Below are 15765 nucleotides of genomic sequence, written 5' to 3' on the forward strand. Positions count from 1 at the left end.
CCTTTGAAAGAAGAAATTCAGCTGTTTTGAACACTTACAATCAAAGGAAGTGGTTTCCCTAATTACATGAGCTATGTGAAAGCTCTCAGAATAGCTCTTCCACCCCAGGATTCCTTGCACTTTAGAAGTTTGCATAAAAGCTCACATGGAGAATCAGATGCAAAGTGTTTGATTCAAATTTTATTAGGCAGTAGCGAGCATACATTCGTATCTGGGTTTGACAGCTGGTTGGGTTTGGACCACAGTCCTGGGTTTGATGGATTTCAGTCCTGTACTTTAGAATCTTTCATTCTTCATGTTCTCTGGTGAGACACCCTTTTAAAGAGAAAGGTGGAAATGGAAAAATGGAGAAGGGATAGAGAGGTCCTTTATGAGCTTTCAACTGTGGCTTCTTCACCCTGATTAGGCTGTTCATTGTTGTGAAAATCTATCCCTGTACACAGCTTTTAAGAGTGAGGAATTTTGCTTCTCATTTTTTCAAGAAGCTGTATGTGTTAAAATACATATTTGAAGGAACTTAGATCTGAATTCTACAACCTCAGTATTATTCAAGCATCACTGTTTACTTCAACCCATCAAAATTCTGAATTCAATAGAGACTTTGAACAAAAGAACAGTGTTTTCAGAAGGCTGTTAACACCTTGTGCTTTCTTTTTATACATATGCAATAATAAAGGTATGTTAGTCTAAACCACACAAATAATATGAAAAGATGCAGGACATTTCTAAAGGTTTAAGATCACTGTTCCTCAAGCTTTTCTTTTCAAAAAGAGTTTTGGTTATCTGGGAGTAATGGGAGCAAGCAATGGAGAAATTTAAATATAGGCACCTAAAATTAGACGCATCATTGACCCAATTGAAATGCTGAGCTCTGTCCAAATTTTGGCAAAGTAAGAGTGTAGTTTTATTTTTGCTCTGTAGGAAATGGCTTCATTTCTCAAACGGTTTATTAGCTAAAAATGTAGTCAGATTTTTAGCAAGAGTTACGAGCGTTCATCACAAAATTGTCTGTCCTGAAAGTGCTGAAGAGGTATCTAATCTTCACCTAGCTAAAACTAAAAATTATTCTTCCTTTGAGCTAACAAGGTGCTGTCCTTGAGGGTACAGTATAGAATAATTAGTGGTTGAAATACTAATAAATAATGTTTGCAAGGTTTGCAGGAATATGCAAGACCATTACAATAGTAATCCCCAAATGGTTTTACGTTCTCCACTCAGAGCCAGCTACAGTGATTATATCCAGATTTGCTAAAGACAGAGATAATTGATGAAACTGGCCTTGAGGAGAAATCTTGAAGTCCTCTAAACTGCAACAATTCAAACTCAAGAAGGACAAAAAGCAGAAGGGTAATGGTTGCATTCCAGATATATAGGGTCAGCCAAACCCTCTTTATAGTAACACTGAATACTAATAACAAGATATTGCTAACTCTACAGTTCCTTCCAGGCAGAAGGATGGACTTTCCCTGGAATCAGGGAGTTGTCTCCTAGACGTGAACAACCTCAGCTAGGCCAGTGGTGTTGCAAGTAAAATGCACAGCACAGTAGCAGCACATGTGGAAAGGGAAGGGAATGTCATGTAGCCATATAGCTCTTGGATAGGATGGAAAAGAGTTCTGGCTGTGTGCTCTGGAGAGATGTGCCTCAAGCACTGAAGCTTTGAGATCAGTATTGTTAGAGGATGATTTTGCTTGGACAAAGAAGAGTGCTTAAAGTCATCCCAACCCTGCTTGGTGTGAAGGTGGCATGGAAAATGACATTTGCTCATGTCCGATTCTTGGTGGGAGTTGATTACTCCCTACATGTAAATTATAATGGTGCTCAGACAAGTTTTTGCAGACATCTGGCAATGGAAAATAGAAAACTGTGGTATACGGGATGCCGTTGTTCTTCCACACCAAAGGAGAGGTTTGAATGTGCTCTGTGCCACTGAAACAGCACAATTTATGGTGGTGAACTTTGCCAGTCTAATCAATGTTGTACACAGAGTATAAATAAAACAGTAATTGTGCAAGGACTTCGGGAATTACTAGAATAGGAAGAGATTCAAATTCTTTCTGCTGTGCTCAGATTCAGACTGGAATCACCATCAGCTGCAGCATGATGCCTCCTTTTTGGCTTTTCAGGTACAGCCTGTGGAAGAGAGGTTTTGTTGGTACACTGCACGACATGTGCCCAGTCCTGAAGTGCCTTTGGGCTCATGTAATACAGCTTCCCACTTCCTCTTTGCTGTTTCATTTATTGCAGGTCCTCGGGAAGCACTGTGCAGGGTGATAGAGGAAGTAGTGCAAGTCAGTTGTTTTGTAATCGCAAAATAGATGATCTCCATTTTATAACTGGCCTTAATTGAATTAAATTATCTTCATTTGCCATTGGGGTACATGTGTGATGTTCCTCATGTTTATTTCTGATGTATCTGGGATTTTTCTAATAAAATGATGAAAGAGAAAATTCAAATTAAGTCAGAAGGTGCAGATTGCTGGTATGGAAGTAGAAACTCACAAATGGAGAAATGCCAAAGCTGGATGTGATTACAAGATGTTCGTTCCCTTTACATGTTTACCCTGAAATATACTGTGGTTATGTAGTGGAGTATTATTGCAGTACTGTTATTTTTGCTTCCAACTGTCTTCTATTTACCACTTTTACTTCATTCTTCTAGGTTTGTTTTTCTGCTCATATGCATGAGTTAGAGCGGTTCTCAGAAATGTGTTAGGGAATGAGAATTAATGGCATGTGTGATGCAGTGTTTTTTCCACATTTCCACCTCTGCTTAGAGGAAATGCTCCTGGCTTGCATGTGGTCTGTTCCACCAAACCATTGCAAGGTAGTTGGAGCAGATCTCAGGCTTTGCATTCTCAGTTTGGCTCCTTGTTCAGTTTTGCTCTCCTGCTGGGTTTGAATCACAAAGCCAAGGCTGCAGCACAGACATGGATAAAAGTTGTGGTACCCCTGGTCATTCTGTTGGAAGTTTGGGGCAGGAACAAACTCAGGATATTACTGTTTCACTGGAGAAGACCAATGGGAAAATCAGACTTTTGGCTTAATTTGGTATCTTGTGTTGGTACCAAAACTGTGCAAATTTTCTGCTCCTTGTAAGTCTGCTGTTCATGGAACTCAAAACCACTGCCTTCATAGGATACCAGGTCACTATGTAGTTGTTCTCTGTCACTCTTCTGGATAGATACTTCTAGATCTCCACTTTGTACAGAATTCAGAGATACTGGTAGTCAAGGTATTGCCTTTTTAAACAATTTATTTTGAGGCTGATTGCTTTTATTTTCATATAGATATGATGGCAACATAATTTAAAAATAGAAAGGTTTTATTTCTGAAATAATTTTTTTTAACAGCAAGGATTAGAAATTAAATAGTTGTTACTGACATGTCTATGTAAGCAGATAGCTATAACAGTCTAGATAAGATGAGGAGTTCTGTGTACAAGGAGTTCATCAAAGAGAAGTAGGGGGAAAGCTGAAGTTAGAAAGTCGAAAATACATATTAAAGTAATATTAATAAATGTAGTTTTATGACACTAAAAGCAGTTTTTAAATATTGCTAGTTTTTCTGTAGGGTTTTTATTGTAGATATTATTTTATTTGAATTTTTTTGTTCCGAATGAAAAAAGATGGAGGTACCATGAAGGTAGGCTGAAAAATCCCAAGAAAAAACAAGCAGTGGATCTACTTTACATAAAGATAAAAGTTTGAAATTTCAGTTTTGTCTAGTTTCATTTTTTGACCATTGCTACTCAGTAAGGATAGCATTTGAGCCCATTTTGCAAGTAAAATATGATTTTCAATCTTAGACAAAGAGTAGCTTTTCTGAAAAGCAAGTAAGGAATTTGTGTCCTGAAACTAGTTTTGTTGGGAATGGAGACTGATATGTAGTGGTCTAGATGTTAGTGTGGACATAACCAGGGAGCTGCTGTGTAGTCTGTTGTTCTGGCTGTTGCTTGATGACATGCAGCACTTAGCTGGAGAAGGTGCAACTCAGATTTTGGTGGAGTTGGAAGTCCTGTGTTTCCAGAGGCTGTTCTTGCAAATCTCAGCAAGGTGAAAAGGAGATATGGCTGTAACCTGAGGAAAGATGCTTACTGCTTAAGTCATGATAAGGAGAAAGAAGACTTGCTAAGTCACAAGAGACAGCTTGCTGCTTGGATTCAGGAAGGAGGGTTATCTGTTGCTAATACATGGTAAATCCCAAATGGGAAGCAGATTCATGGTGAATTCTTTGGACAGTTGCACGTAAAACCGTGATATGTGTCATTCAGATAATGCACAGCATTAGCGATTCAGGTTATGGTGGTAAAGTATTTTCTTTTAAACTCCAGATTTTGTGACCTAACACATCTTATGTGTGAGGGAGCCAACACTTCTTGTGGTGTGCCGCTTTCATGAGGGTGGGTTTAGCTTGTCTGGTTGAGGAACATTTTCTGGAATTACAAAAATCACTGGGATTCCAATGAGAGGGATCCCCATCAAGTGCTGTCCCTGTCATTAGCTACAGTAGGTTGGGTTTATCTACTCTAAGACAGGCTTAAAGTGAGTAAAGATGACATTTTTTTTTCCTTGGTTAAATTACAGTTTTCATGATCACAAGTGAGAAAATGATTTAGTGGAAAGCTACTCTAAGAGGAGTGGATCAGCATAGTATAGCTGCTGCTGTCTCTGCAGGAGGCTCCTTGGGAGGGGATTGATTTTGCACATCTGTTGTACCAGAATGTCTTTACAACAAGGTGCTCATGAAACTTACAGCAACTTTGATCTTGGAAATAAGTTCCTTGGGTATTTTCCCATTTGTTGGGTCTGAAAAGACTGAGGTGTTGCGTATTAGCCATGATACTTACTCACTTGTGGAGTAAGTAGGGTGTCAGAAAGTTTCGTGTTTTGTTATTCCCTTGTCTTTTAGATGTGTTACAGATTTTGTTGCTGTACTCTATAGTCAAACCAGATTTGTGTTCAAAATGAGTGTGAGTAAATGGGAAAATGTCCCAACATTGAGAAGAGAAATTATGATTGCTGAAAATGAACTGCTCTATGGGAGCTGAGGTGTTTCAAGTCTGCTGTTTAGTCCACTCATCTGTTGTTTCTCTTCAGTTGCTGGTATTGCTTTGCAGCTGGAGGCAGCTTCTTACCTCTAAATCTGCCTGAATGAAATATTTATAGTATTGCAGGACATTGCTTATTTCTAAACTCTTACACCATTACAGGTGCATAGTTTCTGTGTATTTTCACTGTGAATAACACTAGTGAAATCCAAACTACTCTTCTTGCTCTTGGCAGATCTCCCTTTGTCAGGTACCTTAATATTAAATGCTTATACAGTCTCAAGCAGAATGCTGCGAAATGTAATGCTTCTGTGGGATATGTTTGGATACTGTGGCATTCTAGGTGAAATCTGTGTTAAATGAGTTATTTGCCTGTGATCTTTGTGCCTTTTGGTTAGTTGGGTGTTTTTTATTTTTGGTTTGTTTTTTTTGGGGGGTGTGTGATAAATGGCAGTGTAGTTGTAACTCAAAATGTTGGTTTTGAGCTTATTAAACCTTCTGTAAGGATTTTCTGCAGAAAGTATGCTTGCTTAATTTTATCCTGAATATCACAGCCCCTTCACTCACCGACAGCAAGTTTTTAGCCCTCTTTGTGAGGAAAACCAACACTGTGATCCTGCAATTGCTTGGGTAGTGCTGAATGGGCTCCATGTGGCTGTTGTATTGGGCTGGTGTATGTCAGCCCACGATCAAGTCAGTTAGCTTAATCTAACTCACTCATACTGTATAAGGCAGAGGGTTTGCTGCTGCTTCACAAGGGCTAATCTGCCTTTGATTTTTGGAGGGACCAGCCTGCTTTCCATGAGCTGGCAAGCCTTTCTTTATGGGGTCTTGAGGGGCATGTTCCAAATTCACTAAAAAGTGCTTCTAATCCCATAGACTTCAAATTATCCTTAAAACTACCAAGTTATATGCAAAGTTTGCCATAAAAGGTTATAGTAGGGTATCAAACTCAGTATTATTTTCAAATGGTCAATATCCAATACATTTTGTTACATGTCCTGTACAGTTCCTTACCTCCAAAATTACTCATACGCATTTGCTATTGCATTATGCAAATGAAATATTTTGAAGTAAATTATATAAGATGGGGTAAAGCTTTAACAGCACATAATAAAATTATGTCCATATTCTTTCAGCGCAGTGTGTTATGACAGTTTAACAGAGTTGAAGTGCCTTGGTAATGTGCTTTTTCTTTCTTTCTTCATGATTGCAAGCTAGAAGTCAATACCAGATTTTTAAAGTACCTGTTTCTACCACAGGATTTCCAAAAATGAAAATTGTGTGGTGATACGAAGCAGATTTAAAATAATATGATTCTGTAGCAGTAAGAACTTATTACTTTCCCTTTTATTTCCACTTTTAATTTCTGGGACTTGTAATGGCATAGGACATAATTTTGGATGCGAAGTTGAGGCTCTGAAACATGCTTAGTCAAAATGCTTGTGAGTACATGTTTTGTGTGTCACTATAGATGTATTTATGAGAATTTAATTCTGTTATTTGCAGAAGTGCTGGTGGCATCAATCTGAGAATGTAATTTAACTCTTCTGTGTGGTTTATGAGACAGTATCCCTGTAACACCAAATATACATGGCTGTCTTCTAAGACATAACAAATGCTGGCAGAATTTTAACTTGTTAACAGGCTATAGAAAATAGCTTTTATTTGGGATAAGTTATCCTCTAAATGAGTACTAAAATAGAGCTCCATCTTCACGGGGCTTTAAGTGATATTCAGCCATAGTTTCAAGAACTATGACTGCCTTCTAAAAGAGGCGGTAACTCATTTGTGCTGGGAGGGTGCCCACAGCACTCATCAAAGCATGTGATAACTGCTTATTTGCAGCTAAAAGATCTCACTGAGAATTCTTTGGCTTTGCTGTGTTCGTGTGGTTTTCCTCTTGCCTTGTTAATATCAAAGACAGTTTAATAGGTTTAATGAACATTACCTTAACTGGGTAACAGTATGCTTTGCTTATTATTAGCTTTCTTCTTGGCGACCCCAAAGCACAAAACCTTTCTAATTTTTTGGTTCTTTTTTTTCTCTCAAAACTTTGAGGACAGACAAAACAATAGGCAAAGTCCTAAATTTTTATTTTGTATCTGCTAGGGTTTATTTTTGATGTTCAGAACTGTAATAAAGGCATAATAGCCCTGCTGTGTGATTCTTACTTGTAGTTTTATATTTCTACAGTTCTTTAAGTATCCCTTATTGCATATTGAGGGGATCATTTGTTAGCAAAGATAGAATGATAGTTGCCTAAAACTGTGGCATGATAATAATCTAGAAAGAGCTAGATTACGTAAATTGTTTCTATTTCTTGCTCATTAAGAATTGTATTCAGTTTAACTTTCAAAAGAACAGAAACAATGAAGTAATAAAAATTATCTGTTTCTGTCAAAACCTTAATGTGATTTAAAAAGAATCATCGTGTGGATTCATAATGTTTACATTAAAGCATGTAAAACATAAATATTTTGTGGAAAAGTATGCTTTTTTTTCTTTAATGCTTAACAATTTGTCAACATTACATCAAAAAAAACCAAAAAACAGTAAGCCTGTAGGATTCTAAGATGAGTGCTTTCCTAGTGTGTTGTAACTGAACTTTAAATGTTGATTGTCTTAGTGTTACGTCTGTAAAATGATGGTTTGGGCTCATCTGTGTAAAGAAACTAATGTATCATAAGAGACATCATCCCTTATTAGACATCACTGAATTCACAGGAGAGCATTCCTGGGACACTGAATATATCTGATACAGACTGAATATAATTTTGAGCAGAGATCTGGAAATAAAGATTTGGAACTTATTTCTATTAGCATTCTGTATTTTTTTTTTTTATGTGGTTGTCATTAATAGAATATTTTTAATAAAAGCAGCTGGCCTTTTATGCTACAAGACTTAGGAAGAAAATGTCTTTCCAAAGCTGCCTTAAGTGTGTCTAAATATCCCTTTAATAAACATGGCAAACTTTCATTTGGAAAACTGAATAACTGAACTATTGCACAATGTAATAACAAATATTCTAAAGTAGTTAAGGAAGTTGTGTTAATCAGATTCCTTAAGTAGCTAACCATGTCTAACCCTGTAATTTTGCACAGAGCGAAGGTGCCTCCTGCTCTGCAGTTAACTGGTTTATTAACAGGAGTGTTGATTGGCTGCAGCTATATCCCACGTTAATCCTAAACCAGTGTGCTCAAACCAGGGTGGAAGGATGACAGTACTTTGTCCTTTCCGGCCAGCTGCTCCAAAGGAACCTGAAAGAAATAGAGATTCAGTTGCTGTGGGCCCAATTTGCTGGACCCAAGCAAAAAGTCTTTTTGATACTGAAGAACTTAGTGGACAGATGTTATTTTGCAGATCCAGCTGTGCTACTTCTAGAGGCTGCTAGCCCAAACCCTTGATCGCTTCCCTTGGCTTCAAGTATGAGTGTAACAACTTTCTAATACATTTCCTAGGAGGACCACAATAACTAAAATATGCTGAGTTGTTCAGTCTTTGCTAACTTTAGCTGCCTTGGGGTAGGGAGCTCTAAAAAGAGCAGCTGTGGCTGGTATGAGTAGCTGACGGGGGACAACACAGCTGTAGGCAAAATGCCTCCATCCACATCCTTACTGCCTTTGCGGCTGCAATTATAGATGTGACGATATGGCCTTGTCTGCGTTCCTGAGTAATGCCAGCTCAGCATCAGGTGGCTGTTGCCCACATCTGCAGACAGTGCCGACCTTGAAGATCTCATCAGAGCTAAGCTGTGTGTGCTGCTCTTGCTGCGCTGGCAGTGGACGGAGCAAAAGCAAGGCAGGACTTACATCATCCCAGTGAGATGAGGTTTGTGCTGCTGCTCATAACAAGACCACGCTGTCCAGGTAGCTTGCTTTGTCCTCTCATCTGCTGCTGGCCACATTCAGAATCTACATGGTGGCTTCTTATCCAGCAGTTGCTGAACCCAGACAAGGCCTAGAGGAAAACACTGGTTTTGCCTGCTGAAAATACTGAAGATATGGTTATTCATGGATTGTTGTTTGTACTGGAAGGTGTGAAGAGCAGTACTAGCAGGTCTAGAGGCAGCTGCAGGGTGATGTCAGTCACAGCTGATGTAATTGATATTCTCACATTTTTCAATAAGAAGAGATGAAATGGGCATAAAAATAAATTACCTGTTAAGCACTGTGATCCATGCCATGGCTCATAGGATACAATTAGTTTGTACACTGAGGATGACCTAAGTCTCATACTGCACTTGTCTTGTGAATTGAGTTTGATTTACAGTAAGGCCATAGGAGCCACTGAGAATTAAACTAAAATGTTTTCAGTGTAATTTGCTCTGACCTTGAATTTTGTGATAGTTTTTGGATTATGTAAACAGTCAGGTTTCTTTAGACTCTTGAAACTTTACCTTCAAGAAATGACATCTAGTCTGTAATTCCCTTCAGCAGGACTCGAGCAAGGGACATATTTTCACCCATATTTGTGGTGTAAGTACAGGGTAAATGGTTTTAGTGTGTTTTGATGATCAGTACCAGGCTGTGACTAAGTTTATCATAGGACTAAGCATAACGTTCAACTCTGTTGCAGTCACCTTGTGTGTCTGACTGTGCCTTGATGTTACATCCAAAGAGTTTGTGTGTTTAGGTTGCGTCTTTACTTCAGCTGAGTTCTAGTTCTAGTTCTGCTTTGGTACAACATGTAAGAAAATAAATAAAATCTGTTCTTCACACAAAGAAGTAATGCAATGAAGTAATTGAAGACTTGTTATTTGCCATTGCCATGGCTATGGGAAGGAAATTGATGCTCATTTAAGTTCTGTAAGATAGGTAGAAGCTTTACTGAGGGAAGTGAGTGTGTCATGCCCAAGCCAGTGAGGGCTGACTTCTTCGGTGGCTTTTAGGCAGATAGATGCATGGCAGGATTTTCTTAAAAGCATTGAAGTATTTTGCATTTAAGTATGAGTTTGATGCTAAAAGGTGATTCCAAATATTCTTGTACGTGCCTAAGAGGCCTTTGAAATGCTGGTCTTTAATCACCACTTTGTAATTTGCTGTCTGACAGTCTTTTCTTGAAATGAGGCACCTTCTTGTGAAAAAAAAAAAGTACAAAAGCTTCAAAGATGTAGATTGACTTGCATCTAGTTCTTATTGTAAGGAATAAGTGGCTTTAAATTGGCTAATAGAGTTCACAGCTGAGTCACACAACTGAAAAGAATAAAACATGAAAGGAATAGTCTAGAATCAGTAGTGCTAACAACAGCAGACTGATTAAAAGTGTTTAGAAAGAATTTCTTTTAGAGGCAGCGGATCTTGTCGTTTTTTCTCCCCAGTGCTAATTTGGGATATCTGTGGGCAATTAGTAGGTGCCTTTCCTTATTCTTAGATGGAAGCTTGCTTCAGTGTCTGTTAAATCTCAGTTTAGAGTATGAACATCAATATGAAGATGGTGGTATTGGGCATGGCAAGCACATAATTTCTTCATACTCCTAGAATGGGATCTTAGTGTGTAATACATTGTAAATAAGATAATCTTAGAAATTAATTGGTTTTGAATCTCCAAATAATAAAAATGCAATGTCAGGTATGCCTACAGCAGTGAAGGACTTGTCCTCTTAGCCTGGTGCTCCTGTCTTGCTTGTTGTCCATTTCATGGTAGCAATGGGTCATTGGTAGGCCTGGGGTTCGCTGCTGGTGTTGCTGCAGTGTAGCCCCGCCTGTTGTCCAGTGGTTCTCATGGGCTTTAACTGAATCCAGCAGCATCCAGTGAGACAGAGAAGTCACTGAGTGCTGCTTGTTGCTGCAGTGGAATAGGGAGCTATGGTCCTTGGATGTGTTCATTGTGTGGCATTTTTAATTGTTCTCTAAAAAGATTAATCTAGTTTTATTCTGCTCCTCTTGACTAAGGTGTTCAAGAAAAGATGGTTTAGATAGCTTGTGTAGTGTTTGTGGACAGGCATCCCTGTATCATTTTTAGCAACATTCAGATAGGCAGTCAAGGCGTATTAGGCCTCCTGGTTATCCAACAGTAATGCTGGTAGGAATTGGAGGACATTCCCCAGTTTATTATTTCCTGATGAAAAAAACTACAAAAGTTTTTGAAGTAGAGGAGTCTTGGGTTTGCTAACCCATGGAGATGGAGTTTTGAATGACTGAAGCTGTCATCTGTACCCTCTAGGCTACTGACTTGGTCACTGGTACAGCTTGTGAAGCAGGCAGTGCTGCTGCTGCTGGACTCCCCTGCCTTGCGAAGCTGGTGAGGCTGCAGCTGGAGGGTAGAGCTCCTGCCACTGACAGATCCTGTGCTGATCTGACAGATCCCTTCCTGTTTGCTTAGACGGTTGCCAGTTAGATCATTTTGTAGGCCTGCAGGTGAGCCAGTCTGCAGTATGATCTGCTGAAAACAGTGAAAAATTACTTTTCTGGTATTGTGAAAAAAGATTACTCACTTCATGGTAGCCTTGCTTCCTTTGCTGAGCAGGCTAAGCAGCATGAAGAACTAGTGCAATTCAAGTTCAAAGCTATACTTACAGATTTAATTGAGTATGTGTAATTGTCAGCGCATTAGCTAAGGATAAGGGTCTTAATTCAAAACTGTGTTGAAGTTACTCAGAAAAGGCTTTAAACAACAACAGCAGCAAAAGATTGAGCCATCTGATGCCTTTATCTGTAATCATGCGATTATGCATATGTATCATGGTACCAACTATAAAACATAGGCCAAAAAAATACTGGTTTGCTATGGCTGTACGTTTATTACAGCAGCTAGTGCTAATGTACCATGGTTTTCTGCATCAAAGCTGCTATAGCCCGTCTGTTTTCAGTGAAATCTACAAGGCCACACAATAATTTAATTGGCAACTATATAAGCAAATGTGGGAAGACTCCTCTGCAGATAAACAGCAACGCTCACTCCTACAGTGAGTCGGGGAATCTGAGAAGGGATCTGTCAGATCAGATACTTTTGATAAGATCAGAGGAATTAATTATTTTGATCTTGTTAGATACTCCTGACTGGTGTAGAGTTAGCAGAATCTCAATGTCTTGAAGTAATGTGTTGTTATAGAGAAAAATGTATAATTGTATGTATCTTTGTTTGCATAAGATGTATATTTGTATAAAATGGTGTTTAGAATCTCTAGAATATTTAGTGTACTACAGAGGCAAAACTGTTGAGATCTTGAAGGAGATACCTCACTTTTTCTCCCCTCAAAATCTGCGGGGAATGTATGTTGCAGTTTTGGTGGATACGTTGTCTTGCAGTCTCTTTCTGAAACCTTGAAGCATTGTTCAAGTGGAATATGAAGGTTTTGTGTATTTTTTCCAGAATTTCCCAACATCTGCAGCGTGCTCCGAGGAGCAATTTCAGCTGCACTGCTGGCTATTTGGCAATCTCAGCGTGCTTGCTGTGCGTATTCAATCAGACTGTACAGCGCATGCCTGGAAACCCCACGTTTCCAGAAAACATTGGCCGGAGCTGTGTGTGCATGGTATGCTCCAATAGCCTGAAGTGCTGGACTTGCTGAACCCATAGTACTTTGTGCATAAACACAAATTCTGGTTAGGACTGTTACAACTCTGCCAAAAATCCCAGCTCTTTCTTTGAACAAAGTTTTCCAGGGCCTTCAGTTTTTCCTAAGACTTAGTTGCTACATCTGTGCTTTGGCCGTGAAAGTATAGTCTGAAAACTTTCCTGTTTTTTTCCCTAGCATACGAAGCATTCATCTGCCAAACTCTCTTCATGAGGCTTTCAAATGCCAAGCATTTGTGAACAGTCTTCCTAGATATGTGTGTGTTTATGTATGTGTATGTTATATACATATGTATATATATATTTGTATACCCACTTGGGTATAAAATAAACTATTGTAATAAATACCCCATTCTTAATTGTCTGACTTGTTTGTTTGTTTTCAACAGGCAGAAATACTCAGTGTGCTCAGTCACAAAAACATCATACAGTTCTATGGAGCTGTCATTGAACCTCCAAATTATGGCATTGTTACAGGTAAGGATTTTTGTATGACCTTTGTCTTGATTCTGTAAAACTCCAATGTTGCAAGGTGTTAGCTTTACCCAGTTTCAGAGTTCTGCTAATTGTTCTGGTCTTCTTTGGATGTTAGAGCGCTTGGCACCCCCTGTCTCAATGTAAATGGAGTGCTGGAAGGTGGGAACCAGGCTGGGAGCATGGCTGGTGGCAGCACAGAGGCAGCTGGAGCACAAACTCAGCACTCCTTTAAATAGAAGCTTTCACTGTGTTCTCTTACCCTGTTCTGTGAATTGCTTTTCCATTTTAACTGATGTGTGACAGAAGTAGAGGTTTTCATCATATGAGGTTCTGGCAAGTTATGTGAAAACGGAAGGCTTGAGAGCCTGCTCAGAGCAAAGCTGCACTGTGAATTCTGCCTGTGTCGAAAACAGGAGAATCTGCATTGGGAACTTCCCAGCCATGGAAAGAGCTTGAAATAGAGCCAAGGGTCTATTAGACACCATAAGAGAACTCTTTTTATTCACAGGAAACTAGGTTTCATTCGCTCTGGTATTCCTAGAACTATGCAGAGGTTGAGTTTTGTGGTTAGTTTGTTCTTTTTTTTTTTCCCATCACCACTTCAAGTTTCCTTCCCTTATCCTGGGAGTTGGTCCAGATATAAAATCACATTACAGGTAATGTAGTTCTCCTGTATGGGAGAAACTAGGTAAGAGAGTAGTAGAAAATAAACCCATCTGTTAAAGTAAATGTTTGGAGAGGTAAAAAAATGTGAAATTGTGGATTAGGAGACATGTTTTGGCGTGTCTGCAGCACTTTAAAGAGTTTGGTGAGAAGTGTAGCCTTCACATGTGGTGTAGTCTAATACCAGTTTGAAACATTGCCATTCAGGTTTTTATTCCTTCTCAGGTGGTGGAGAGAACCTGTGAAAATTCAGTTATTTCTACCTGTCTCTCAGACATCCAATTATCACAGTAGATGGCAGTGTAATCTGGTGGGAGCACGTCTGAGGTACAGCACAGCACAGCACTACTCAGAGCACAGGGAGCTTTACTTACAGGAGTATCATCCTGCTGGAGCTCAGTGTTGCAGCCAGTACTTCAGAGGTGAATGGGGGTGTGATCACAGTCTGCACCACTCAGAGGATGGCCTGGTGATAGCATATAGACAGAAACTTGAATACCTTCTTGAAGCAATAAAAGTAACAGAAAGCTAATAAGTAATGTAATTATACTTCATAACATAATTGTGAACAAGGAAGCAGTATAACAAAAGAGATCTGTAATCAACAACTTGGGGTGATGTCTGGATCAGACAGTGCTCAGTTTGATCTCACAAAAGGTCAGTGTTCGGAGGATATTTGACCTGCTTGCCAGGCACACAACAGACGGCAGCTGAAGTAGTTCATTGTGTCATTGGGAATGGGGACTCTTAACTATCTGTGAGAAGGAAATGTATTGTGTAGTCTGACCACTTTGTTATTCAGAGAGCTCTAATTCCACCTTGGCTAAAGAAAAAAAGCCTTTTCTGTCAAACTGCACTGGTTCTCCCTACAGCTTCCAAGGGCACTGGAGTCGCGTGGGGTGGAATGGAAGCAAGGCTCCATTTCCCCACGCCATTTTCACATGAGAGAATGGCTGCTGAGAATAAATGTTAATTGCACTTGAAATCTCTTTTAGAGGGATTTTCACTCCGTAATCTTCTGGATGTCCTTCAGTGTTGCAGACCTAATCCTGTGTTAGTCAAAGATCCTTTTCTTATGAGGGAATATCCCAAACAAGAAGAAATCCCAAGAAACTGATGTTTCTTCCGAGTGATGCAGATGAGGGCACGCAGCCAAGTACTGGCATGTACTGAGCATTAGCTGCACGTAACGTCTTATGTGGGATTGTCAAAGTGTTCTCTGAGAAAGGCTACATCTGCAGTCAAAACATGTTTCCCTGATGGGACATATGTCAGTGTTATAACTGATCATCCTGCCCGGTGAGCTGCTAACATGGATCACATCATTCAAGATGTCACTGCTGTCTCTGTCAACAGCAATCTTGATGTCTTTCAGATCTGTTTTATGACCACAGCTGCCTCCTCCCCAAAGGTTCTTGGAGCCTGTGCCCCCTGTCTGCACTGAATCATATGGTGTATCCTACAGCCCATCACAGGGTGGGTCCAGTCAGGCATTCAGAGCTTTTATTTCTAAAACAAATACTTCTTTTCTGTTATTGACAGAAAGTTATCCCTGCAATATGATTTCCAAATCATAAGCTCCTGTTAAAAACCTGAAGCACAGTAAATATGTAGAAGAAATACTAAAAAATTGAAGCTTGCTTGCCTCCGTTCACACAGTGGCAAAGTGCCTGGGGAGGTGAATTGTCCCTGACCCTGGTGGATCAACTTATGCATTGTAAAGGCATGCAAAGCGTGCAGCCAACCTATTCCTGAAGAATCCATTTATAAGACAGATGATGACATCATGGGTAAAAAAAGCTGATGTTTTAATTGCGGAAACGTGCAGGTCAGCAGCTTACTCCTCTTTCGGTGACATCAGAAGTGATGCTTCTGTCTCCTGCAGAGGCTCCCTTCAGCAGGAAGTCCTGCAGTAATGATCCAAACCTAACTTGCCACTAGAGTGTTTACTTCCAAGGGACTGTTTTCTTCCTCTTTCCTTTTATTTAGTGCTGGAATCTTCTCAATGGCCTGCCATGTTCTAGGCTGCAAATTCAGTCTCGTCCCAGAGTTTCCT

General features: G+C 39.5%; 1 protein-coding gene across 2 annotated transcripts in view; it reads left to right on the plus strand.

Moving 5' to 3' along the window:
- The window catches only part of MAP3K20 (mitogen-activated protein kinase kinase kinase 20), a 90819-nt gene that overhangs the window by 17368 nt on the left and 57686 nt on the right, over positions 1 to 15765 (plus strand). For both annotated transcript variants that reach the window (XM_057423809.1, XM_057423810.1), the window contains exon 3: positions 12959 to 13046. In XM_057423809.1, the coding sequence (XP_057279792.1) occupies positions 12959 to 13046 (88 nt within the window). The remainder of the gene's footprint in view (positions 1 to 12958; positions 13047 to 15765) is intronic.

This window comes from Pezoporus wallicus, unplaced genomic scaffold (genome assembly GCF_028554395.1).
Source record: "Pezoporus wallicus isolate ANWC-B61680 ecotype Strahan unplaced genomic scaffold, APGP_CSIRO_Pwel_v1 contig_1181, whole genome shotgun sequence".
Lineage (NCBI taxonomy): Eukaryota > Metazoa > Chordata > Aves > Psittaciformes > Psittacidae > Pezoporus > Pezoporus wallicus.